The sequence below is a fragment of the Falco cherrug genome, chromosome 11 (assembly GCF_023634085.1).
Source record: "Falco cherrug isolate bFalChe1 chromosome 11, bFalChe1.pri, whole genome shotgun sequence".
In the NCBI taxonomy this organism is placed as follows: domain Eukaryota; kingdom Metazoa; phylum Chordata; class Aves; order Falconiformes; family Falconidae; genus Falco; species Falco cherrug.
The window spans coordinates 27,926,307-27,952,598 of NC_073707.1; the positions used below are offsets into that span (position 1 = coordinate 27,926,307).

The 26,292-nt window shown below is 50.2% G+C and overlaps 1 protein-coding gene across 7 annotated transcripts in view; it reads left to right on the forward strand.

Moving 5' to 3' along the window:
• Positions 1-26,292, forward strand: part of PLD1 (phospholipase D1) — a 75,885-nt gene that overhangs the window by 4,868 nt on the left and 44,725 nt on the right. For 4 of the 7 annotated variants that reach the window (XM_027806608.2, XM_055723357.1, XM_027806609.2 and 1 more), the window contains exons 2-8: positions 1,665-1,864; positions 2,730-2,900; positions 22,010-22,195; positions 22,542-22,669; positions 22,957-23,102; positions 23,908-24,016; positions 25,617-25,682. In XM_027806608.2, coding sequence (XP_027662409.1) covers positions 22,042-22,195; positions 22,542-22,669; positions 22,957-23,102; positions 23,908-24,016; positions 25,617-25,682 — 603 coding nt within the window. In that variant the 5' untranslated portion in view covers positions 1,665-1,864; positions 2,730-2,900; positions 22,010-22,041. Of the gene's footprint in view, positions 1-1,664; positions 1,865-2,729; positions 2,901-4,000; positions 4,171-22,009; positions 22,196-22,541; positions 22,670-22,956; positions 23,103-23,907; positions 24,017-25,616; positions 25,683-26,292 lie in introns of those variants that run through there. The other 3 variants (XM_055723358.1, XM_055723360.1, XM_005440109.3) reach the window with 3 other exon arrangements.

Below are 26,292 nucleotides of genomic sequence, written 5' to 3' on the forward strand. Positions count from 1 at the left end.
CTTTCTGGTCTTGTGGGACAAAACAATAAAAATCACTTTTTTTGTGCATGCCTGTGGCTTGACGCCAGTTGGCCCACATTAGGGCGTCTCTGGGCTGCGCCATCCTTGGCAGCATCGCCAGCGGCTGCCCCACTGCAGACCCCACAGGTCTCCTGGGGTGCCTGGTGCGCACGTCCACGGGGATTAGTGGTACATCCACAGGGCTCCACCGCCCCCTGCGCGTGTTGTGGTGGTCTGGGCAGCTGGAGCTGAGCACCGTTCTGTCCCATCCCTCTGTGTGCCTCATGGGAGCAGGTTCCAGCCCTTTCCCTTTGCACTGCTCTGCAATGGCTACAGCAATCCCCATCTCCAGTTCCTGGTGAGGTGATGCTCAGGCGTACAGGGTACACCAGCCCTCTCCATCCTCAAAGAGCTGCAGAGTCACTGTGTCACGGGGCAAGCCAATGACGTCTGCAAACCTGGCAGAGGAGTGGTAAATCCACCACCACTGGTGGACCCTTTGCTCTACAGAGGCTGGGACGGGCCGCGGGAGCGGCCGGCAGGGTGGTGTCCCCCTCACACCATGCCAAAGCCAGCCCTTATCCCACTGCCAGGTGGTGCAGCCAGTTCCTCCCTGCCTCGGGGCTCTGTGGGCTCCTGCCCAAATGGGACCCAGCTCGGGGGAAAAGCTACTGCCCAGTTTTTGCTGTAGTTCCCCTCTGGTCCCCATGGCTCTGCAGAGGCATCAGCATCACCCGTGCTTGGGGCCGGGGAGCTTCTCTGAGGCTAAACATGCGGGACAATGTCCTGCAAGTTGTCTGCAGATGTGAAAGACAGGCAGAAAAGCACTCAACTCAAGCAACCGATGGTTGTTTTGTTTGGTTTTGCCATCTTTGATACTTCATGTATCCAGGAACACGTGGGCTGTGGTGACCGGTGTCAGCTGAGGCAGAGCGGCTTGGCAGTGCTGGGCTGGGGGGGTAGCGTGTTATTTGTAACACTGCAAAAAACAGTGCTGGAGTTTGTGCTAGTGGAGCTGTGCTCATTTAACAAGGGAAAAGCAGCCCAGTACAAAAAAACCTCTACAGGTAAACCCTTGTATTTAGATGACATCTGTGCTCAATACACCAGATGGATCCCTGCCACGACTCCACTGAAACTACCGAGGGCCCTTCTGCACCCTAACCTTTGGGAAAAACTGCTTTTCACCACAGAGTGAGAGTGCTTTTCTGGGTGCAGGAAAATGGTTTGAGACGTCTGGAGAAGTTGATGGCTTTTTTGTGCCATCACATGCTAGCTCCAACCTGCTCTGAGGCCAGAGTTTGGCATTTTTCTAGTGTCTAGCAGCCACTGTCCCTGCTTCCTCCCTTTCCCCCTCTTTGTGTTTGCTATGCCAAGTAGTGACCACGACTGAGGATGAGGTTCTTCTTTTTTAAAAAAAAAAAAAAATATCTTTTTCTTTTCCTGAGTTATCTTTCAGTTCCCGGGCTGGGTTTGGTGTGCAGCAGCATAGGCTCCTCAAAAAGCCCTTCTGCAGGTGTCTCTGTATGCCTCATATATCCCCACTTTTGGCCAGGTCATTAGCCATGGCAACAAAAAGTTTTAGAGAGAAGAAAAAACATGAATGAAGTGCAACTAAATAACAAGAATAAAAAATTCCTAATATTAGCACCTTGGTTTCGCAGATTGCAGTGACATCGATCCCTGTGTGACTGGCACACAGCGCGCTCTTTGCACCGGCATCAAACATTAAATAAGAAAACTTCACACCCTCTGTGACAGCAGTAAGTGCCCTCTGAGGGATGTGTGGAAGTTCCTGAAGATTGAAAAGCAGCTGGGAACAGAGAACCAAAGAAGCCCTTGACAGACAGAGATATTTTTCATGGTTTGTGGCAAGTATCCACTCTATAAATTGCCTCTGGGACAGGGCAGGTTACGGGGAAGTGTAGGAAATCGCTAATGGACACAGGCACAACAGCGTTTCTCCTGATAACTGTGATAACAGAGAGAACTGTGGGTGGAGAACCTTCTGTGTTGTGCTCGGAGACAGGAATTGTGCTACACAGAGGCCAAAATGCTCATCAAGAGTGTTTGCTCTCTTCTGCTACTGGTCTAACCCTGCTCACAGTGACTGCCAAAATAAACCTAGCATCAGAGAAATTAAATATGCATCAACTGAGCTAAGGTTTATGGATCTGTAAAGTTTTGCCCGAATTCAGCCAGCCAGTTGCATAGGAGATGAGCACTGAAATGAGCGCTGGGCGGGTGGGCAGGGGTTTGCTGTGGAGAGAGTTGTTCCTCCCTGTGTCTGAGAGGCCCCCTCCCCACAGCAGCGTGCGTGGACAGATGTGCAGAAATGGGAGACAGTGGAGGTCCCCTGCAGCCCGCTGGCCTCCTGCCCCAGGAAGCCCTGGGGTTAGCAGCGGTGAGGCTGGAGGCTGGCAGAAACGGGGCAGCCCAGGCAGGCAGGTGCCCTGAAGGATGCTCCCCGCCATCTGTCCACCGATTCCTATCCGTTGGCGTTGGCATGAAGCCCCTCTGCAGTGGGGGGGAATGTGTCCTTCTCGAGCACAGCTTTGCCCGCTCTTTGGGACAGAAAGGCGATGCCAGTGATACAGGGTGACTTACCATATTTCCCACTGCCCCTGTTCTTTGCTGCAGAGTTCCACCCTGATTTTCTCTGTTGCTTTGTTCTCTCATGACACTGAGCGTTACAAATGTCTGTGCTGTCTTTTTCTTGCTCAATACAGACGGCACTGGTGAGCCACCCTGACTCACAGCTCTCCATAGATGCTGAGTGTAGCGTTGCTTGAGCTCAGCACCGTGAGTTGAAGGAAGCTGTGTTGCAATGCTGTTGGGGACCCACCTTAGATTTCTGAGTTTGATATGAAGCCTGAAGCACGTCACTCACGCTGATTTTGGTAAGCGAAGTCATAGTAAACCCAGTGTAAATGAGCAGAGCCGATGTGTTGCAGTTGTGCCCATGAACAAAGCCAGTACTGTTCCAGTGGAGAACGTGGGGATGCTTCAATATGGCACGGCCAGAACAGGGGTAGAAGCTGCCTCTGCATTAGCCGTGACCAAAGTTGGGTTATTTATCTCACAGAGATTTGAGGACCACGGTTCAGTTCCTCACTATTTTAAAAAAAAAAAAAAAAAAATCCTTCAAGGAAGAAAAATATCATTAACAACCATATTGAAACCTTGCTGAAGAGACAGAATTCCCTGGAAAAAGTCAGCAAGACGTCCCCTGTGCAGCTGCAGCGGTGGAAGCCGTAGTGCTGCAGACAGGTTTCAGGCATTTTACCAGCATGCCAGTCTGCAAGACTGTGTTATAGCTGTTTAACGTATGGAGGATTTTTGCTTCTCTGCTTGCCAGTTCAATGGCTCCATAAGCACATTTTTTTTTCTCTCTCTCTGAAAAATCTGCTTCTTTGCATGTTAAAAAGGGTGTATGGGAAGTAACATGAGAAATGCAGCATGTGCAGGCAAGTACCGCTCAGATACAAACAATATGTGACCATAATTATCCGCTTGTCTTATGCTAAAAATAACATCGCATATGTACTTAATTCATTGTTAATTTGCACTGACTTTTTCATTTGTTCCCCTCGCCAAATGTAATTTCTTGGCGGCGGCAGGGGAAAACTGACTTCTCCCTGTTGGAGTAATTGGGCTTCTGCGAGGAGAGTGCAACAGGGGGGAAATCCGCGCTCCCTGTGAAAGCTGCGTTTGCACGAGTGTGGAGCAAATCACTTTGAGCCCCTGTACTTGCAGCTGTGAAGTCGAAACAGAAAAGCAGTTCATGGGTCATTTCTTGATTATTACTTTTTTTTTTTTTTCCTCCCCCTCTGCTCAGAAGTGCCCAGCATAAAAAAAGGGGCAGAACTCATTAAACCGCCCTGCCCTTTTCCTCCACCCTTCCTGCCAGCATCCCACTATTCTCCTTAACTGGCGGGGAGTGGTTTCCCTTAATTAGCAAGTGCTCATAGGCTGCAGTGCCTTGTGGGCTGGGTCGCCCTTCTCCTCGCCTGCGGAGCCGGGCTGGATGCTGGAAGCGCGGGGCCGGGCGGTGCCGGGGAGCGCGGCGGCTGCTCGGGGGGGCTCCGCCGGCTGCCGGGCCGCCGCGTCCTTGGGAGAGCGCCTGTCTCTGCCAGCGCCATGGGGCACCCGCTTCCACCGGGGCAGGAGGTGGGTAGAGAAAGAATTGGCGCTCCCGGTGCGCTCCCGGTGCGCTCCCGGTGCGCTCCCGGTGCGCTCCCGGTGCGCTCCCGGTGCGCTCCCGGTGCGCTCCCGGTGCGCTCCCGGTGCGCTCCCGGTGCGCTCCCGGTGCGCTCCCGGTGCGCTCGGCTGGCTGCGGGGCCGTTCGGGGGAGGAGAAGGCGGTTCCTTCCCCACAGGACGCTTATTTTTCAAGTTCATTCCCTGCTTGGGCTCTTGGCTGAGGCAGGCGTTGCCGCTGGGAGGTGTTTCTCAGCCCTGCAGGGCATACTCGGGATGATTTACTGGTTTTCCATGGGTTTAAACGGGTGGGTTTGGGTCCAGCGAGGCTGCCGAGCCTGGGCCAGGCTGGTGTCATCTGTGGGGGGTCTGGGAGTCTGGAGATTGTAGCTTTGCGTTTGCTGTGAACTCAGCGTTTCAGAGATGTACTTGGCTGGTACGTCTCCAAAGCCGGTGAAATTGTGTCTGTGCCCTGTCCCTTTGAGCAGTTGCTGTTTTGGGACATGGGAGAAGCCTGAGGGTTTCCTGGTGTGCTGGCAGCGGGCTGACATAACCCCTTCTGCTGAGCTGCCAGCTTGATTTTTTGCAGTGGAAGCCTTTTCTGCCTGTTGCTTTTTTTCTTGATTTGGCATGATGCCCTTCCTTGGTGTAGGAGGCTGCTCTTCAGAGCTCTTCAGCCCCAAACACCTCTACCTGGCCTGGGCAGTGATTCGAGCCGGTGCAGCTCCGTTGACTTTGGGAGTGTTTTGCCTGCGCGGTCAGGGCTGACACGGGCTCCCTGTGCGCAGCAGGACAATACGTACTACATGTCCAGGTCTATGTGGTCTCCAGATCCCTCCTTTGACTAAATCTGTGCGACGCCTCTGAAGTCAATAGAGTTACGTGGCTGTTGGAGGGGCAGGCACTGGCAGTGTAGTGGGGTGGATGCAGCTCTGCTGGTTTGACATTTGGTTGGAGATTGTTAGTAATGAGGTGTCGTGGCTAGGCTGGTGTGTCCATGGCTGCTGGGACAAATACTCCCCGTTTGCCTGTGGTGCTGTGTTTCATAGCTGCCTGTGTTTGCAGCGTCAGGGGGGACTCATCTTTGAGTGTCTTCAGTCGCTCAAGAACTTGTGTTTTCGTTCCCGTGCTGCCTCTGGCATTTGATAGTGTGAGCTCATGCCAGAGGCTTGCAGGTAACCAGGGAACTTAATTTCTGACTGCCTCTTCGCATGATGCTCCCAGGAGTGTTAGCTCTGTGGCTTGGGTCTCACAGCCAAATCCTGCCCAGCTTTGCCAGAAATTGGGAAGCTCCAAGTTCAAGCCTGTGGGCCCCGGGCCACCCTTCCTTTTCAGCTTGCCATCTGTCTTTACTGTGAATATGCAGAAAGCCCCCTCCTTCAGGGTAAGTGTTTCTGTGCGATGCTGAGAGCTGCCCAAGGGTGCTGGGATCCCTGATCCCCGCTCAGGGGGGTGAGCGCTGAGCACTGTCGTGGGATGGTGGCTGCCACCCCCTTGGTGTAACTGCCTGTGCCTGCGGCTCTAAGGGGCCCTTCCTCCTGTCCTTTTGCTGCAAGATACCACCAGAACTGTAAAAAAGGGGTTTTGCAGTGGAAAAATGTGCCTGGGCTCCACCTGCTGAGGGGTGCAGCACATGGGAGACCTGCGGGGTGTCCCCATCGCCCATCTTCATGCAGGGTTTAGCTGTCTGAAGGGCTGAGCCCCCCCGGGGCTGCCCTCCCCTCCAGAGAGGGGGCCAGCCCCCGGCTGGGTCAGAGCTTGCTGGAGGAGAGGCTTGAGGCTTATCAGAACAGGTTGGGGAAAACCCCGATCCCTCTGAAAAGACCTATTAGAATCTATAGAGATTCCCTGTGTGCTGTGGTTCAAATGATTAAATGGAAGTTGGAGAGGTACAGCTGTTTAATTTTTTTTCTTTTGCCAAGGCTTAGCTTTCCTACTTAGAGAAGATCAAAGGGTCTTGCTTAAATACCCATTTGCACATTTAATTTTGTCCAGATACATAGCATCCTTGTTTTCAGGATTATTGAAAATTAGTGGTGAGGCTCTGGTCTTACTGGAAAAGACTTAATAAAGTGATTTCTGCTGGGGGCTGTGATGCTCTTTTTACTGTGAGAGGCTTGAACTCCTGCCACAAATAATGCTGTTACTGGCAGGTGTCTCTTGAGCTTTTGCAGCTGAGGAGGAGTTTGCTGGGATCAAAATTGCAGCTTCTTTAAACTGCTGAAGATACTGTTTAATATAAGTAAAATTATGAGCGCTGGGTAGGTACTCTTTGCTGGTAAAATCATTCTTTCATGAAGCAAGCTGAAATCCCATGCCTCACCTAGAAGTTTTTACTGTTTTTCTTACTAGTAGCAAAGTGTAAAGGCTTGTGTCAACTTGACATTGTTATCCCCTGTAATTTATGAGGTGCTCTTTACGCTGCAGGTGTGTCTGCAATAAAGATCCTGTGTTTCACAGTGGGCCAGCTTTCCAGCAGGGATTTAAGAAATCTCTTCCATGATAAACCATGCAAAGAAGAGCAGCTGTGTCTCCTCCGCCTGCTAGTTAGGCACTGAGCTTGGGTTTTTACAGTTATCCCTTCTCCAGCAATTGATTTAAAGCAAGTTAGCAAAGCTTCAGGGAAAGAAACATCAGGGGAACGCACTTAACTGCCAGTATTGCCACAAACTTCATTCCCTTGAAATGAAATTGTAAAGAAGGTATCGGTTGTTAATGCTCACACAAGCTTCTAGATTTATCTTCTCTATCACTACCTAATGAACACCCCGAAGGATGAGGCCCCAGCCTGCTGTAGTGAGGCATCGCGCGCTGTTAGGGGACGGACCCTTCTGTTGCCTGTCTTGCAAACAGGTGGTTCCTTAATTTTGCATTGGAACAGCTATTTTGAAGCAAGTAGTTTAAAAAAAAAAAGTTACAAAAAAGTGTGAGTGGGAACAAGCATTGTACAGTGGCCTTAAATCTGTGTGTAGCAGCTGAGGAAGCAATTTGATTTTCTTCTGGGTGTGGAGTTGCTGGAGTATCTAATGCCAGTAAGCACCTGGGCTTAGCTGAGGCTGAGGAGGGTGAGAGCGAACACTTTGTGCCTTTTCCTCCCATTGTCTGGCTGAGAACTGATGTGTTTTTAACTTGCTCCCACATGCCCTGTACCCTGAAAACTCTCCTGCAGGGGCTGGGAGAGATTCGGTCACGGCTGTGTGACTGAAGTTGCAACTGTGTTCTTTTTAATTTCCCTTCACAAAACCTTTGCCAGCTGCCTTTTTTTTTTTCCCCAAAAACTTCTGGTTTTGGTTTTAGGTGGTGGTGGTGGGGAGTTAGGGTGCGTTTTTTGTTTTGTTTTGAGCCTTATTCAGGTGGTGCTTGCCATGCTTTTTCTGCACTCTGAGATGTGGGATGTGTGAGTAGCTGGCATGCAGCCTGGCTTCTTTGCACCTGACTATATGGGGGCAGCCCTCAGCCCTGCTGAGCTGCACAACGGATATATACATACATTATAATCAGTTTGAATAAAAAAAAAAAAATAGTTGCTGAACAGGTATTTAGCTATGTGCCCCTGCCCTGCCACTCTCATGGAATCATGAGCATCTGCCTGGTGTACATACCAGCTGTGTGTGTAGACGCCCTGAAAGCAGAGGATGGGGGGGCTGGGGGCGTGGGGATGGAGGGTGAAGCTCTCTTTGCCAGCTTTTCTTGACAAAAATATTTTCCATGCTGCTCCCTGCCCTGCTTGGCACAGGTTGTCCAGGCTGGCAGGAGGCAGCTGTGGCCCTTGGGGCAGGGGACATGTACCCTTATCCTGGCTCCTGTGCCTGGGGGGACCAAACAGGAGGGAAACATGGATCCGCAGATTGGGGATTTGATATGTGCGTACATATACTTGTGTGTTCAAGATCCAGTTTTCTCTGTTTCCATGCAATAATAGTGGGAGCTATCTCATAGCTGGGGTCGGCATTGCGTGCCGTTGCCACTGCCCTGAGCGCTTGGCGCATCCCTCGCTCCTCGGCCCACACCACACGCCGCGGTGGCATTTAGTGCTTTCAAGATCCTTGAAGCAGATAAACACCAAAACCCAGGGGTTTACGTAACGAAGGAGTGGGCTCGTGTCTGTCAGACAGCTCGCCTGCGCTGGGGTGCCACGGCCCCCAGGCACCCATCTGCTGGTGCAGGGAAGCGGGGAGAAGTGTCTGGTGGCTGCTGCTGCCACGCTGGAGAGCCAGGACCCCAAGAGGAGCTGGGACAGTGCCAGGCATCCCCCTGGCACATGCTGCCCCCTCGCCAGGGGAGGGGAGGAAGCCATGCGCCCTGGCAGGGAGGCAAGCTTTGCCTCTGGGAATAAAACCTTGTAATTTAAAAACATGTCTGTCTTGCATGAGCCAAAGTAGATGTCAGTGTGGGAAAACTTGCTAAAAAGGGGTCAGGGAGGGGAAGGGAGCAGCTATCAGAAGGACCCGCTACAGCAGCGAGCACAGCGTGCACCCATGGCAGGCAGGGTGACAGTGCCGCATGTGGTTAGGGGTCATTGCCAAAATGGGATGCCGGTTTTTAATATTGAGATAATCACCTTGAGATAGCAATCTTAATGGGCTAATATGCTTGCTTTGTTGCTGAGAAAATGTGGCCAGGAGTGGGGCTGGCCGGGAGTGAACCCGGCAGCGTCTCCTTGGCACTCATCTTCTCGTCGGCACTAAAGCCATCGTTGGCTGCATGCGGCATTCGCACCTCTGTGCTCTTTGGTTGATTGTGTTTCTGCAAGCATTTTCCCTTAAAACTTCCCCCTTGTGTTCTGGGGGTGCAGTGTTGACCTGATTGAGCTCCAGCAAATAAAATCATGCTACACCTGTAGTAGGAACTGGCAGCAGAGTAGCCAGTTTGTATTGGTTATCTTGGTTAATGCTGTCCCTTCCTCCTCGCCTCTTTTCTGGCAGAGAAAGCATAGATAAAATAAGAAATGATCTTCTGCCCTAAGGGGCGAAGTCTCTAGGGAAAAAGCCTGTAATAAAAAGGCAATGTGAATAGTGATGGGGCAGATCTTTTGCAGAAGAGAAAGAGCATCACTCCGCTGCTCACCCTGGGCAAGCTGGGCTGGGGTAGGGAAAGCCCCTGAGAGAGGAGGTGCAGAGCTAAGGATGAAAACCCTAATCGCTATTTGTAGGTTTACTCAACAGGAAGACTTGGGTTTTTTTCTTGGGTATGGAGTTCTGTTTGCACTATACTGGCAGCGGCGAATATTCATGGTGTTGAGTTATTTTTCTGGTTTACACCTGTTGATGGAAAAATAATTAAATTGTGATTTCTTTGATTGTGTTTTCAGGTCTGTGAGTGGGCCTGATTCCTGCCTTAGACTATTTCTGCCAGTGCAATGAGCCCTTGTGCAGCCCTGATGTGAGGATTTTTTTTTCACACCACACACACACACACACCCCGGTGAAATAAGAAAAACCTGCTGACAAACACCTGGTGCTTTCCTGGGCTCCTCCAGGCAGATGCGGGGGGGGATCCTGGCACTGCTCCCCAGCTCCAGGGGCTGTTTACAGCTCCCTCCCCACGGCTGGGGAAGGTGGTCCGGGCACAGAGGGACCACTCTTCTCCGGGACGAGCGTTCCAGTGCACAGAGACAAAGGGCAGTGTCAGGCAGACAATGTCCCTCAGAGCAGCGCCCTGCCGGCCTCTGTCCAAGCCTGTGCAAGCGGGTGATTCACAGCCAGTTGGTGTTCCTGGCTGTCTCGCGTGTGGGAACTTGCTCCTCGGCTCTCCCATCCATCAGGGTCCCACCGGCAGCGTGTCCTGGGGCTCTTCCATGCTGCCAGCACTGACGCATCGCCCAGCCACTTCCCAGAAACTTCTCCCACTTTACTAGCCAGGCTTCTGGGAGGATTTTAAAATCTGAAATCCTCATTTCTTCTTCTTTCCCCTGGTCTTTATTTCCCCTGCCCAGAACACAGCCCTTGTGCGCACACACTGCGCTGCTCTCGGTCAGGTGCAGCTGGCAGCACAGGCGGCTTCCACCATCGCTGGGTGACTTTGCTTGCAGCCTCCAGCAATCCCCGCAGGAAAAATAACCCAGCACGAGTACTCTGTTGCAGATTTCCAACGCTCTCAGTAACCTCGGGTGTTGTGGCTGTGGCAGTACCTTGTAACAGTGTCCCACTACCTGGCTAAAGGCAACCTCACGGCTTTTTTTTAATTAAAAAAGAGTAAGTTTTCTCTCTTTCAACAAACTTTGAATGTGCCACACAAGAGGTAAATAAGTGGATATTCTGGGCCTGCATTTTCTTTTTTTCTTCAAGTAAGATGCGGTTTCATGATGCAGTTGACTTTTCTTCATGGAGAATGCAAATCTGCCTTGCTTGGTGTTTTCTTGGGTGCAGCAAGAAGCACCCGTGGGTGCTGGGGTCTCCAAGGAAGCTCAGCTGTCCTCTCTCTGCCACGCAGGGCTGCTGAAACCACTTGGAGAGCAGGCAGTGCATCATAGTCTTTTTGAAAATAAATGCTTTAGTTTCTCATTGCTTTTATTTTCTAAATGTCTATTTATGTAGTCCCCATGAGATGTTCTGAAGTGTATTTTTCCATGACACAGGTTTCCTGCAAATTGATTTTTTTTTTGCAAGTGTCCCACCCAGTGTTAAGTCTTAACAAGAAAGAATAGTAGATGACTCACTGTGGCTTTGAAAAGTCTGTGGTGAGACCCGATTCCACTGAGTTTTGGCAGCAATTATGGCAAATGAGCCATTTTGTTCACTGGGAGAAAGAACCAGTGAGATAAGAACTGCTGTCTGAGCCGATTCAGGGGTTTTTTTTCCTCTCCCAAAGCTATTGCTTTTCTTCTGCCAAACAGCTTTTTTTTTGTACATGTAGAAAACAGTCTGCAGCTACCTTTCTGAGCACGGCTGGTCCAGAAGGTCGTGGCAGTTGAGGGGGGAAAAAATATTTAATTTTTGGCTCATGGTGTGCAGCAGCCCATCTTGTGCTGAGGTCTGGAGGGTTAAGCTTGTGAAGTTGTAACCTCAATGCTCTGATTTCTTCCAGGAATGTGTGGCGAGTACCATACAGGAGTTTTCACAATGTGAGGGAGAGCTGCAGGGTGTCTCTGGCTTGTCCAGACGCCTGCATTGCTTGTGAGGTGGTGGAGGTCTGGTACATGGGTAGGGGAGAGGGATGAGGGGGCAGCTGAAGCCTGAGTTGAGTTCAGACATGAGCATCATCTTTCCCTGCCTGCCGTCAGTGTGCTGCTGTGCCGGTTTGATGGGAAAGGAGGAAAGAAAATTATATTAGAAGCATCTATTTTCTTCTAAAAAAGCTGTCAGTATTGTCAATGTGTGTAAATGAGCTATTTTGCATAAATTTGCAGGTGTTTAGTTGTGTTTAAGCAAGAAACATAGGGGAGCTATTCTGTTTCTGCAAGTTACTTCTTTGTAACGAGCAATTTTCTATTGAATTTGCCTGGGTTTGATTTTAGTTCGGCAGGTACCAACCTGAAACCTCAGCCATTGTTCCAGAGTTATTTGTGAAACCAGAACTGAGCTTCTGTAATTATTGATCCATTATCAGAACTGAGCAGAATGCCTCGAGGTGTAGAAAAATTAACTTTTCAGTACCTTGGGTACCCTGTGTTCCGAGTGCTGTTATGATCCCATGGAGGGTCATATGGAGATGCCATGGAGTCTCCTTGGGAGAGGCTGGTTTGCAAAGGCACCTGAAGCCCTCCAACAGGGCTTGTGGACTTCATGCCCTCACCTTTGCCCTCGGAGCTTGGCTCGCAGCTTCTCTTACAATTACCTTGGCATTTCCCCAAGCCAACTCTTTTCGTCTTGATAACTACATGTTCTCAGATGTTTGTTTTAGCTGGCCAGAGAGAAGGAAAACGCAGTTTCGGGGAGGCCTTACTATTACCCTAGATCCCCAGGTGAAGCTGTTGGTCAAGTGGTTGGAGGTTCTGACGGCTGCCTGTGTCGGTGCTTGCTGGTGGCCACGGCAACCGCTTTTGGAAACGCAGCGCAGGAGCAGGCACGCACCCAGCTGTCCCCTCCAGCATGTGTTGTTGCTGGCCCTCTGGGCACAATGCCTTGTTGTACAGTGGGCTTGTGGCGCTGCGTGCCCCAGCTCGATGCTGGGAGCTGAGGCCATTGAGCACTGCAGCTCTAGGGGTAGGCTAAAGAATGGAAGTTGGACAAGGATGGAGACATCAAATTTCTTTGCAGTTTTAGCCAGAATACATGAAACATTAAATGCATTGTTCAAAAACGGCAACAACAAAATTATTAGGGAACTTTAGTTTGGAAAGGTGCAAAATCCAGGTTTGTGGGCAGGGGTACAGAGCGTTTTGGGGTGATGCAAGTGGCTGCCCTGTGTCACAGGGCTTTCACCAGTGGCTCCAGCCCAGCTGCAACATAGCCTTGCTGAGGCAGCTGGAGGTGTGTGGTGTCCCCAAGGTGCCACAGCTCCTCTCGCTCCCAGGAACCAGACATTCATCCTGTGCTTTGAGTTTACCAAAGTCCACCCCTGACGCACTGTGGGTGCAGTAAGCAAACAGCTTAGCAGAGGCTTATGTTTGGTGTGCGTGGTGGCAGGATTGATTTATGCCACCAGGAAACATCAGCACGGGATGGCACCGTGCAAACATCTGTGTGGACCTGGGGGCTGCTCAGGTGTGCAGATGGGCAGCACCCGTCAGTACTGCATGTGGGTCCCAGCCATGCACCCTGCACTACTTGGCTTTTTTTAAGAGGGACAAAAGCAGCAATAAAACCTAGGTGGTGGTCACCCCTGCAGTGGTTGTCCTTTAAGCTGGTGGTACCCCAGGGAAGCTGTCCTGGGAGATAAGCCTGTGCCTTGGACACCCCCCCAGGCAGGGGAGGGAGCTGGAATGGGCTGCTGCTTGTATGGGAATGCTGCGAGTCCTGCACTGTGGTGCTACCTTCCTGCTCCATCATGGCCTTCTGCTCATGCCAAATATTTTGGGGGTTTTTTTTCTAATGAAAATTATGTTAGGAATTCCATTAAAACACCAAAAAAAGCCCCACCAAAAAACACCAACCAAAAAATCAAGGCAAGGGAAGTGGCATTTTAGTAGAGCAGTGAAACATTAGTAAATTATCTCAATCTGCTACTCCTTGTTGCTGTGATACATTCAGCAATTTCTTATTTCTTTGAGCAAGTCACATAAAGAGTCAACAAGAAGTTAACACCTTGGCACCTTCATGTGCTTTTGCATGTGGTTTTTACTAGCAGAAAGAGAAAAGAGAACTCGCGTTCCCATTTAATGGAAACTTGGCGATAAGCAGCAGGGCTGCAGCTGGAGCGGGGATGGTGACCTCCTGACATATACCTGTGCTCTCTGCCTTGATGCAGAGCAGCTACCCTGGGAGCAGGTCTGGGGAGCGATGGCTGAGAGATCCTGTTGCAGTCCCTCAAATCCCACCCGGAGCGCCGGCTGTAGCGCTTTCCCTGGGTTTAGCTTGGCTGGCGGCAGTTCTGTGCCGATCTGTCCGCATTTATCAGCTGCCATCGAACCCTGCTGTGGGATGGAGGTGCTGGGCTGCCTTCCAGCATGCCGCTCTGCTCCGAGCTGCCGAAATTCCCTGCGGAAATATGGCTTGGCAGGTGGTGGTTGCTGGAGCAGACGTGGCACTGGGAGATACCAGAATAACATTGGATGATGTATAGGGCATCAGCCGCATGGACATCTATAGGTTTAGATCATGAAAATATGTCCTGTGTTTATATGACATGTTCCACTATGTAGAAGAGCAGCAGCAATGCTTACCATCCCGTGAGCCCCGTGGTGGTCCTTGTCACCGCTGGTCATTGTGGACATGGTTACATTTGCATTATGCTGTCGCCCTGGCAAGCTCCTCGCTTTTAGGGTTTTATATAAAGCTTTCATGGTCTCTGCCTCACGCCAGGCTCTGCATATCTGTCAGCACTCTGAAGTGCTGCATCCTTTGAGCTTCTTACTTTTTGTGCTCTTTGAAGCGAGTGCTTTTTCCAGCCTCTCTTTTCCCTCAGCCCAGGACTCCCTTGGCTTCTTTCTGTTGTGGGGTTTGGGGATGCAAAGATGGTGCTGGTACCCATGGTGCTGCCACCAGGTTCCCTTTGTCCATCTGTGGCTGCAGTGCTGGCTGGTCTGTGGGGGTAAATAACCAGGTGCTGCAGGCTCTGGGCATCCCCTGCCGTGGTTTCAAGGGTGTCATGTGCAGTGCTCCTGGCTTTAGGGGTGTGGACTGTGTCCCATGACCGCACCAGAGAGCAGGGGGGTCCCGGTGACCCAGGGGCTGAACACAGGGTGCGAGTGCTGGACTTAAATGCTCTCGTCCTTGCCTGAGAAATCCAAAACATGGTGATGAGTAAGTGTGTGAGGGGCTGGCGTTAATCACCGATCAATACCTAATGATGGGCTTCCCCTGGCAGCCCGGGGTGAGGGCTGTGTCGCCGGGCAGGGGGAGCAGAGCCCCATCTGGGGGAGCAACCAGCACTGCAGTGGGAGATCAGCAGCCCCTGCTCATCTCTGCCTGTTGGCGCTTTACTGTTCTGCAAAGCAAATAAAACGAGTCCTTGGGAAGCGCCTGACGCGTAGGCTGGTCCTGGGTGTGGGGGAAATGCAGCACAGAGGGGTTTTCTGACTCCTGCAGTGGGTTAGTCACCACGTAACGACAGTGCTGCCGGCGGTGGTGACCAGGGCCTTACCTCACCGTTTCCCTTGACCTGCCCCATTTTTCTGTTGCCTGTTCTCTGGCACGAACGCTGCGGGACATACTGCAGAACCCAGTATGGGGACAAGAGTGGCTCTGCCCCAGCACGGAGAGGGCAGCAGAGGGATTCCTGTAGATTTACCTGTTATTTCCAGGCAATCCCATCTTGAAGCCTCTCATCCCCTCTTGCAAACAGGCCGTGTGGATTCCCATGACTTAGCTTTTCCATCGGGCAGGCTGGTGGCTTGGCAGCACGCCTCGCAGGGAAAGAACTGTGGAAATCAATAAAGCAGAACCAGGGAACTGTGCTGCAGTCATTAAAGTGGGAAGAACTAATTGGTTCCTGCATTTAGAGGTATTACTATTAAATGCAGGAACTTTGTGAGAATAATTGTTTTGGAAACAGTGTGCTAAAATACTCTGGTTTTATCAGCATTGGGCCAAAGATAAGAAAATTAGGTCAGGGTGATGTCAGAACATGACGTTCATTGCTGATTTGGATTCATATTTCAGTTCTATTCCAGCTCCAGATCTTTCCAGGGTGGGAGCAATACCTTGGTTCCGATTCGGGGATTGTTCTGCTGCTTTTAAAAAAGAAACCCTAATCCTTCTGTGCTGTCCTTGTAGTATGAGCATCCAGAAGGGCACATTTTCAGGAGGTGTCTCCATGTGCCATGCTGGCCGCTTGTTCGTGTGGTTGAATGGCTTCCATGTACTGAACTGAAGAGCGGGGTTAAGTCATTGCTGAGCATTTTTGAACCCCTCAGTCTTTTTATTAAAAGGAAATTTAATGTGCTACCTACAAGTAGCAGGGGAGGGTATAGTGAAAAATAAAATCAGCGTGTGTCTCTGGCTCTGTGTGGGTATGTGGCTTTCCTGAGCTGGAAAATGGAGCGCTCTGCAGGTGCTGGTAGGGACCTCAAACCTGGGGGACATTTGTCAGCTGCTCGGTGGAGGTCTGAGATCTGCCAAGGACTGTGGAAGGAAGGTGTGCCAGGCTGTACATCTTCAGGTGGTGACAAGCCCAGCTTCTTCTGGGGGGATGCAAATAACCCCTCCAAAAGGGCTCCTGTCAGATAAGGGTATTTCTCCATGAAGGAGTGGTCCAAACCTAATGTTAGGTCTAAACCATGATGAAATGGCAAGTATTTACGTGGAGAAGCTTCATCACCACCAGGCAGCGCAAATAGCTGTTGAGGACACTGTGCCTAGGATTGCTTTGGCGTCTGTCTCCTCTGGGCTCTCGGTGCCTGTGTGGCTCCCAGCCTCCTGGCAGCAGCAGCAGCAGCAGGAGGTGACAGGAAATTCATGGCTTAAGATGTTTGGGGGTTGTTTTGTTTTTTCTTTTTAACAACGCCATCTCATTGCCCTCTTGTAGCCTGAGCCGGTTTTGCTCCACGCAGGCAGGGAGTCTTGCGTGGGTCCCACCGCCCGCGCTGCCTGAGGGACAAAACCAAGTGTGGGAACAGAGGTGACTTGTCACAGCCCTTGCCAAAAGGTTGCTGTACTGGGAGAGATGTCATGAGAACTGGAATGAGGGTAACTTGCAGGGATTACAGTGTTACTCGCTGTGGGGATGGGAGTTGATGTAGAGCATCAAACCCTGGGAGGCACTAGCAGGAAATGCCTGTTTTTACTGGATTTATTTTCTCTTCCCTCCTCCTCTCTTTCCCAAATGAAAGTTTTCTCAGTTTCATAGCTCTGCATGGTGCTAGTCAGCATTGTAACCTCATTAAGGAGCAGGGATTATCTGAGCGTGTTGCAAATCTGCCACGAGACTTGCAAGAGAATAGACTTAGGCTGACTGAATTTTAGGTAGTCTGTGCTATTACCATCTGCATACATTTTCACATCAGGACTCGAATGTCTTCAAAACACAGAACTGTTCATGAATATTTACTGAAATATGCATTTTCTGTCTTCCAGTTTCGATGTTTCTAAAGCTGGGGTTTTGTTGTGCTATGCAACAAGTAGAAAAACACTGTTCCTTTAGCAAAGGCTGAGATTGTCATATGATCCCCCAAGGGATAATTTGGGATTTAAGCAGAACCAAAACAGCAGATAAGAAAAATAGATACTGGGCTTGCAAAACTGCAGGATGGAGGTTTGCAATACATTCACAAGCACTCAGGGATTAATATAGCTAATTTTTGAATTTTATAGTAATTTTTCCTGTACTTGCAATCTTAATTCTTGGTGCAGTCACTGTTTCCAATGTATATATGTCAGTGGTTCGAGAGGTTTGGGGCCCACATGCTGTGGGGACAGTCGGGCAAAGGAAGGCAGGGAGTTTAAGTTGTGCTTGGAAGAGGAAATAATTAGTCTGCAGTCTGGGCTGGGCGGAGGTGGGGTCAGCGGTGTTTTACAGGTTTTTTAGTATGTTGTTTTCCTTCTGTTTTTTACTATTTCTCTTTTCCCATGTTTGTGCATGCTTTCCAAAGTTTTCCTTTCCTGCTGAATTTTTTTCATTGTTTTTTCCTCCTTGCTGCTTTTGCACAGGCAGGCTCTGAGGAGCCGGATAATGGTGGAGCAGGTCACCGTGCCAGCTCCGGGGAGGCAGGTTCGGGTATGTGGGTGCCGGGGGTCTCCAGAGCGAGCTGGGGGGCTGTTCCCCCTTCCTTGCCCCAGGGAGGTCCATGAGACCTCCAGCCTTGGGGACTCACAACCCCCTCCTCGGACAGTCCCGTGTCTTTGCCATGAGACAAGGCTTTTCTCCCTGGTCTCTCCTGGAAACCTGCAATTGGGAGCAATTTTCCCACCGGTCCTGCTCGCAGCAGCCTCCTCCAGGCTTGCAGGCAGCTGTCATGTTTTGTACAAGTGTCTTCCTTCTCTTAGTCCTGAACACTGTTGTTATGGGTCAAGTGCTTCAGATCTGAATCTTCCTGGTTTTTGTTCCCTATCTTCCTTTTCGGCTTGCAGGCAGTAGCCCCGTTTGTACACCTTGGCACAGTTTTTTGCCGTTGTTTGGATTCCTGAATCTTGACCTGCTGGAACCCTGGGCTCTTTTTTTTTTTATAACTTTTTTGTTAACAAACTGCTGCTTATTTTCCATCCTGGATGGCAACAGCCAAATACTGAAATGTAACATTTGTTTCCAACAAATCTCATCCTATTATTTACACCCTCCTACAATTTGCCAGTATCACTTGAAGTCTCTGTCCTTCACATAATTGCAGCCTCCAAAGCTGACAATATCAGCGAGTGTTCTAAGTCCATCATTAGCGTGAGCAGCGAGTGGCACTGGATGGCCAGGGCCTCCCCAGTGCAGCCCATCTATTTCGCAGCTGAATCACGGCCAGCCGCGCTTGGCGCGTGCTTGCACCCAGCCTGTTGCAGATTAACCCGGGCGCATTCCTCAGCCTGCCTATGGGAATGCCAAGAGCATCCGCATGGAAACTCTGGCCAAGAGGTTAAATAGTTTTTACCGAGCAGAGCCGTATAAAGCAATTTGCAGAAGCTTTTAGCAGGACGTGGTATGTCCTGTCTTTCCAGCTGACCCCTGTGCTGCCCTCCCTGCCCGGGGTGGGTTCGCCTGGTGTGCTTCGGCTCGGCAGCAGCCAGCTGTGACGGGGAGCTCAGCCGCTGCCCGGGTTCCTGGGGCTTCTGGCAGGGCTGTAGACAAGTCACGTTCTCCCTCTTGAGCCCATAATCTGGCTATAATCTTGACAGGGAGAGTCTTGCTGCTGGGACTGACTCGGGTCCAACTGTGTCTGGACTCTGCTTTATTCCAGGACGTATCTGTGCCAGCTGTGAAAACTGCTTTAGCTTTAAAAAAAAAAAATAAAAATTATCCTGAGTTATGCAGCTCTGCTGTGGTCCTTAGCAAATAATCGTGGCACACACTGGTTAATTGTTTATCCATTAACTGACTGTGTCAAATAGTTTGACAAGAGGAGCCCGGCCGTACCTGGCACGGCGGGGCAGGGAGGAGGCGGGAGGATGCACGTCCTGTCTGTGTTGGCTCCTGTCCGCGTGCCCTTCCTCCAGCCCTGGCCGTGTGGTATTTGTCTGCTGGTTTCCTTCAAGTGTGATTGCTGGCACGGCACGTACAAAGTGTGTTTGGTCTTGTGTTCTCTTTGGCCATGAAAACCTTTACTTTTGGAAAGTGCATTAACATTCCATGAAGCAAGAGCATCTCTTCAGACTTTGAAAAACAAACAAAACAAAACCAAGCGCCCCCCCCCCCCCAAAAAAAAAAAACCACCAAAAAATAAACCCCATCCCCAAACTGTGTTTTGCTTCTAAATGTGAATACAGACAGAAGAGATACAAAGCAAGATGCTGCTTTATTTCCAGCTAGAGATGGCAAAAAAAAAATTCCTTGCATGGAGTACTGAGCGGGAGATAAAATAGGACTTTATTGTATGCGTCAGTGCAGAGTGGGGAAGAGATGCTGTCCGGTGTAGGGCAGCTCTGGGCTCCCCCTGCCACCCCCCGGGTTATTTGGGAAAACCCGATAGCACGGCCTCCCTCCTGGGAATGCTATTTCTGTATGTCTGCTTTCTAGGGAGGAAAACAAACATCCAAAGCCAGTCTATATCTGGTGGAATGACTTCACTGCTAGAAGAAAATAAAAACTGTACCTTAAGCTCTCTGAATCATTAAAGCCCCCTGCAGTGTAGTGTTGGGAGCAGGTAAGGTGTAAAGCTTCTGTGGATGAGAACTGGCTTTCTGTCAAGCCATGGGGAGGGAGGTGTGGGCAGTGCTGGTGCCCAGTTCCTGCTGCGGGGAGGCTGTGTGATGGGGCAGGGTGGTGGGTGACAGCACTGGGTTGGTGGTCCAGTGTGCCTGTCTGTCAGGGTTGCTGCAAACTCCTGGTGAGGTGGACACATGTGTGGCTTTGCAGTTGGATTACTCGGGCGGGTCTCTTGCAGCGCTGGTCCCAGCGAGCCCCCAGTCTGGTCCTAAAGCCGCCTGGGCTGTGGTGGCATTCCCAGCCACCAGCGGAGAGTGGCAGAGCTCCAAGACCCTTGAGCACTCGCTCTCAAGATGAGGCTCTTGATTCAGCATTTACTTTGGTATAAAAGAAGAGATTGACCCAGTTTTTCCTAATTCAGGTCTGTGTGCAAGTGGATTTTTTATTTTCTGAAGGCAACTGATTTTAACATGTTTTTCAGCTTACATGATATGAGTCTTACATACTAATAAAATTACATACTTGTTTCAAGAGCAAAGAATAATAAAGAATGTTCTTTCAAAAGCAGCTAAACACATGAATTATAAAATGTTAAATGATTTCCAAATTACAGCATATCCAGTTCTTTCTGTGGAGCTCACTCAAGAATAATTGCGCAGTGTTCTTTGCAGAATTTAACATCAGAAACGTCACACTTCTCTTTCTTTTTTTTTTTTTTTTTTAATCTTTCTGTCTCACAGTGCAAGAGCTTCCACAAGTATAAATGAGCATCCTTGTACTGGCTTCTGTAAAATGTTGCCAGTTTGTCCCATCCATATTTTTTCAGTGTAGCTGTTGAGCTGTGACATTTATTGCAGAGCAGAGCAAAGACTGAAGGGACTTTTTGTCACAGAGATGCCCAGGAGCTGGAGCTTGGCTGCATGCAGGGACCAGCGTGGGTCCACAGCCCCATGGCTGTTGCAGAGCCTGGAGGAGGAAGAAGCTTTGCAAATACTCATGCAAGCACTGAAAGTTTGCACTGGTGTTAGTGGATGTGCTTTGTATCTTGATTTTTTTTTTTATCATTTTTTCCCCTATAATTTTTTTTCTTCTTCCTTCCCTGTTTTTGCCCTGATTCAGGCTCCTGGCCCAGATGGGTGGGGTGAAGATGGGAAGTGCTGTATTTGTCGGTGCCTAACATCGCCAAGAGGCACCGCATGACTGCCCTGGCCAGGCAACAGCCTCCCCACTGCCCCTGCTACCAGGGCTGGTGGGCTGGTCCCCTGCAGCCCCCTGGGCTGTGCAAGAGGTGCGAGCTCGGTGTGGGGCTGTTAGGGGTGGTGAGCATAAAGACACGCTGTGGTGCCCACCGGTGTTGCTCCCAGGCTTTCTGCGGGCACTGGGGTGCCCCTGCCCCTGCTGTGCTCCCTGGACCAGAGCCCTCGTGGCATTAACTGTTGAGCCTGCTGAAAGGATGGAGCTGTGGGAGAGCACGAGACGTGCAGATGCCACAGGCAGTTGTATAAGGTGCACAGAAATGGAGGAAATCAATGCCAGGAGTTGATGTCACTAGTTCAATGAAAGGAAGAACACTTAATAAAAACCTCTCCTGATTTTCTGAGTGAGTTTTTCCTCAGTGCAGCCTAACCTGGGAAGCGCGGTGTCATGTGATTTAAGCCTAGGATTTGGCTGGGCATTAATAATTTATACTTTTTCTGATGCATCGCCGTTATTACAGAGCTAGCTGAGATGATCAAGCAAGTTGATGCAGAAAGTTCCTTGCTTTCCCTTTGAAATGAAGGCATTCCTAAGCCACAACCAACCCTCTGCAGGTTTTTGTAGCTGGAAAGTGAAATACTGTGTGTTTTCCCTTCTAACGTACAACCCGAGTGTACGAGTCCTGTGGTCACTGGCACTGGGGAAGTTTTCCCTTTTGGCCTGAAGCTACCTGTGCACTGTCACTGCTCCAGCTGCCCTGGGCAGTGGTTTTCTGTAGCTGCAGGGCTGGGCATTTTGCATTGGGTGTGCGAGGTGGGGGTGGTTGGGTGCCACAAAGATGCTCAGAGGGCTGGAGCACCTCTCCTGTGAAGACAAGCTGAGAGAGTTGGGGTGGTTCAGCCTGGGGAAGAGAAGGCTCTTATAGCAGCCTTCCAGTACCTAAAGGGGCCAGCAAGAGAGCTGGAGAAGGGCTCTCTACAAGGGCATGTAGTGACAGGACAAGGGGTAATGGCTTTAAGCCAGAAGAAGGTAGGTTTAGATTGGATATTAGGGAGAAATGAGGGTGGGAGGCGCTGGCCCAGGCTGCCCGGAGCAGCTGTGGGTGCCCCGTCCCTGGCAGGGCTCAAGGCCAGGCTGGACGGGGCTGGGGGCAACCTGGGCTGGGGGGAGGTGGCCCTGCCCGGGGCAGGGGGTTGGAACTCAGTGATCTTTAAGGTCCTTTCCAACCCAGACCAGTGTCAGGTGTCGCAGAGGGAGTGATGACAGCTCTGCTCCTCCTTCCTCCCCAGTGCCCCGTGGCTCTGGCGCACAGGTCCCTGAGATGTCACTGAGAGATGAAAGCCATGCAGCTACGTTGACGCTGAAGAAGATCGCTGCAGACATGAGCAACATCATCGAGAGCCTGGACACCAGGGAGCTCCACCTTGAGGGGGAGGAGGTCGATGCGGAGGTGCTAAATGACCCAAAAGGCACTGGTGAGTTGGCAGCTGTACGTTCTCACCTCTGTCTTGCCTGGATTTAATAACCTATAACCTGCTGACAGGTAGGGTACGACCTCAGTGGTTTCACCGAACTCTGCTGTTGAACCTGGTTTATTTAGGACCAGGAGGCATTACTCTCAGCGCTTGAATTCTTCAAGTCACCTCCCTTCTGTGAAAGTTTATCTCCAAGCTCTCTTAAATAAAACCTGGTATATTTTAGTGGAATTAATGCTGCCGTGTAAATGCTCCCATGTTAAAGTATTGCAGCTGTCTGCTGGCTTTCATGCCCTCGTTGGTTGTTACGAGGCTGTTGAACTAATGGGGTTTGTGGTCCTTCCAGCGTGCATTCCTTTCTCTGCCATCTATCACACCCATCCGTTCAAAGAGCCGGCCACGCAGACGTACCTCACAGGATGTCCTGTTCGAGTGCGTGTGTTGGAAGTGGAACGCTTTACTTCCACAAAGAAGGTCAGAACTTCCAGAAATCTTGTTTAATTTCTGTACAACTGTATTAAAATGCTTTTTGTGGGTTAATTCTGCGGGTGTTTGTTCGTGGGCTGCAGAAGCAGGAATGCCTGTGTCTCAGAAAACACTCGAGAGAGAAGGTTATCTGTCTATGAAACCTGATAAAGCAGAACGAGAAATTGTGAGACAGAATGATCCTCAAGTAAAACTGAATGAGGGCCCTTTAGGTGAGCAGCTGCAAGAAAATGACTGTTGCAAAGCCGCATGCCTTGTGGTGTTCTCCTCTGCAGGTACCAAGCCCCAACGTTTACACCATCGAGCTGACCCATGGAGAGTTCACCTGGCAGGTGAAAAGGAAGTTCAAGCACTTCCAGGAGTTGCACAGGGAGCTGCTGAGGTACAAAGCCTTCGTGCGCATCCCTATCCCCACCAGGAGGTGAGTGCTCAGCCCTGCAGACGCCGTGGGCTTTGGGAAGATGAGGTCTTCTTTTAATAGCACATCAGTTTGGCTTCACTCATCCCATTTACTTTGCTGTAAGGAGGAGAGGGCGGGAGAATTTAGCCTCTACAAATATTTAGCAGCTATAATAAAAATATTTAATCTCTACGTAGTTAGCAGCTGTAGCCTAAGTGGCACAAGCATCCCTCTGCTGACGCAGAGAGCATGTGGGTCCCAGGTCATCAGCTCTTGAGTTGAATTTGCCTTGAATTTGGGGAAGAGTTAATGTCGTAAAAATTGTTGGTGCACTGTGGCTTTCTGCAGACACGGGCTGGGTGTGGGCGGTACGGGGGTCCCTGGCATGGGGTGGGTGCTCGAGGTGGCTGGAAGCACAAGGGGAAAGAGAAGTGGTATGGGTCAGCGAGAGCCTCCTGATGCGAAGAAATGCGGGGAGATGATCATAGGAAAGGTGAAATTATGAGGACTTAAGGGCTGGGGGAACATGATGCCGTAAAACTAGGGGTTTAGGCTCCCTTCCTTTGTAAGGGTTAAAAGAGGACCCTCAAAAATCAAACTCTTATATTTATCTGTTATATTTTAATTTGTGAGCCAGTTGGAGCATACTGGCTTCTTAAATGAATCCATGCTTGCTTTTTTTTTTTTTCTTTCTTTCCTGCCCACCCATCTCAGTTTTTAAGAGCTTGGATAGGAAAACTAAAAGCATTGCAGAAGGGTTACGTATGGAGGCATGCACACGCTCGCAGCGCTTAGCCTTGACATCGGGGTTTGGTTTTCCTTCCAGCCACACGGTGAGAAGACAATCCATCAAACGGGGAGAACCGAGGCAGATGCCGAGCCTGCCGCACACCGCGGAGAGCACGGTGCGGGAGGAGCACTTCTCCAGCAGAAGGGTAAGCGCCTGGCTCGGTGCGCGGGGCCGGAGGGATGTGCTGGGGGAGGTCCGGCGGGCGTAGCGATGCCAGGCAGTTGGCTTCCAAAGCCACACACTGTCAAAGCCCTTGCTTTGTTACCGTTACGGTCTTTTGCTTGACAAACGTGGGCTTTGACGAGTCCAGCTTTAACGCTAGATTTTCCTCTGAGCCAAGAGGAGGAGGATGCTCCTGGGGTTCGTACCGGTGAAGTTTTCCTCTGCCATGGAGGAAAACCATGATGCCCAGAGTGGTGGTTCCTCTTCTTCCACCTGCTCCAATGTAAAGGTAGCAGAGGCAGCTCACAGGGCCAAGTTGTGTGATGGAGGCAGCCCCACAGTCATCAAAACCTGAGAGATTCAGTCCTGTCCCCCTCTGAAAGAGGAGATGACAGTCAGGCTCTTGATGCAGAAGTGGGTAATTTTAGCCGAGGCACACGTGTTCTGTGTAACTTCATCAGATGTTAACAGATGGGCCCTTCTGCGGAGAGGGTGGATGTCTTCCTACCTCTTCACTGCAGTTTTGCTATTTGTGAGAAAAAAAAACAAACCCAAAAACACACAAAAAAAATCCAACCAAAACCACCACCACCCAAAAAAAACCCCAAAAACCTCTGTAACCCCCCACGTTTGTTCACCCTTTAGCATCCTTTTTCTGCCGAAGGCCCAAAGGGCTGTGTCTCATGACTGCGGTGCAGATGACCCTCCCTGCTGTGCACAGCTTTACTGCTGTGTGGGAAGTTTCAGGAGAGAGATGTTCATTTAAAAGAGGAAGAAAACTGTTTTCTAGATCCTTTTCCCCGTCCCCGCCTTGATTTCTCTGGGGGAATCCCACAGCTTTCACCATGGGGATGCATACCCCTGCTGCCCAGCTGGGGAGCTCGGTGCTGGGACACTGGCGCTGAGAAGGATGAAGGTCCCCATGGCATTTTTCTGTTTTCTTTGCGTCCTGCAGGACTCTGCCCAGTTTCCCATGCCCAAACTGCCTAATCTCTTCTTTGTCCGGTTACCGTGAGGATGGGAAGGGATTATCTCTCCTCTCCTGGTTTCTTCTCTTCTCCCCTCCTGGCTGAGGGACGCACAGGCTCTCCAGTGAGTGGTGGTCTGGCCACCGCCCTCTCCGTGGCTTTGGGACAGGGCAGCGTGGTCACTGTGCTCCTTGCCCCATGGACCTGGTGTTTTAGTTAAATAGGCTCTCCCGGTTTTATCTGAGGCTATGTTTTCTCACGAAGCTAATTCATGTGGGTCAGAAACAGGGGGGGCGTATTTTGTATTTAAAATTGTTCTGAAATCTGGGCTCGGCCAAGAAAGTTGACCTCTAAAGCAGCAGTGCCAAGGAACAGCTCTACTGGTAGACGGTACAAACACGGGTCTGTGAACAGTAAAGAACCTGTGATCAAACTGTTGATGCTGCTGAGCTATATAATCTTCCATGAGCACATAATAATGTTTTATTTTTCCATTCAGGCTGAAAAGCCTGTCTGATTTCTTGATTGCTTCCTAATGCCAGACAGTTGGATTGTGGGTTTTTTCCCTTGAAAATTGCCACATCTTACCTTAAAGTTTCAATGTTTTAATTGTAGAAACAGCTGGAAGACTACTTGACAAAGATTCTAAAAATGCCGATGTACAGGAACTACCATGGAACAGTAAGTAGAAATCGGTTTGCTTAAACTCGTAAAGAATTTAACAAATGTTGAATTCATTGGAAGAAGATGTGCAACTTATGTAAGAAAACTTCACAGCCGTTTTGCAAGCATTTTGTCTTAGCTGATTTCTCCAACATGGATGTAATGCAAGTAAAACCAAAGGAAGAGAGTGAATGGCTCAGTCTTACAGGTCACGTAAATATCACTAACATAACAGTGATATATCACTGTGGTATATAACACACATGTATCACTGTTACAACACAGTGCTAACCTCCTCAGGACAGTCCAGCCCAGAAAGCTGATTGTACATGTATGATGTAGTGAGTTTCTCTGTAAATCTGGGGAGTGTTAAGATGATAAGTGGAAGTTTTAAATTCTTAAACAATTGGAGTCCAAGCCATACGTGTAATCGCTCCTTCAGTCTGGGCTTTTTGTATGGTCCAGGGTGCAAATACATCTCGGGTTCCTGTGCGGTTTCACTGGGTATCACTGATACTGACTTTGTATGAGCGATACCCATCCACCTCTGCAGGTATTTCGTCGCTTCCAAAGGGAGACAGTAGTTGGCTTATTTCCCCGAGTCAGTAATCTTCTTGAAATGAGGGGA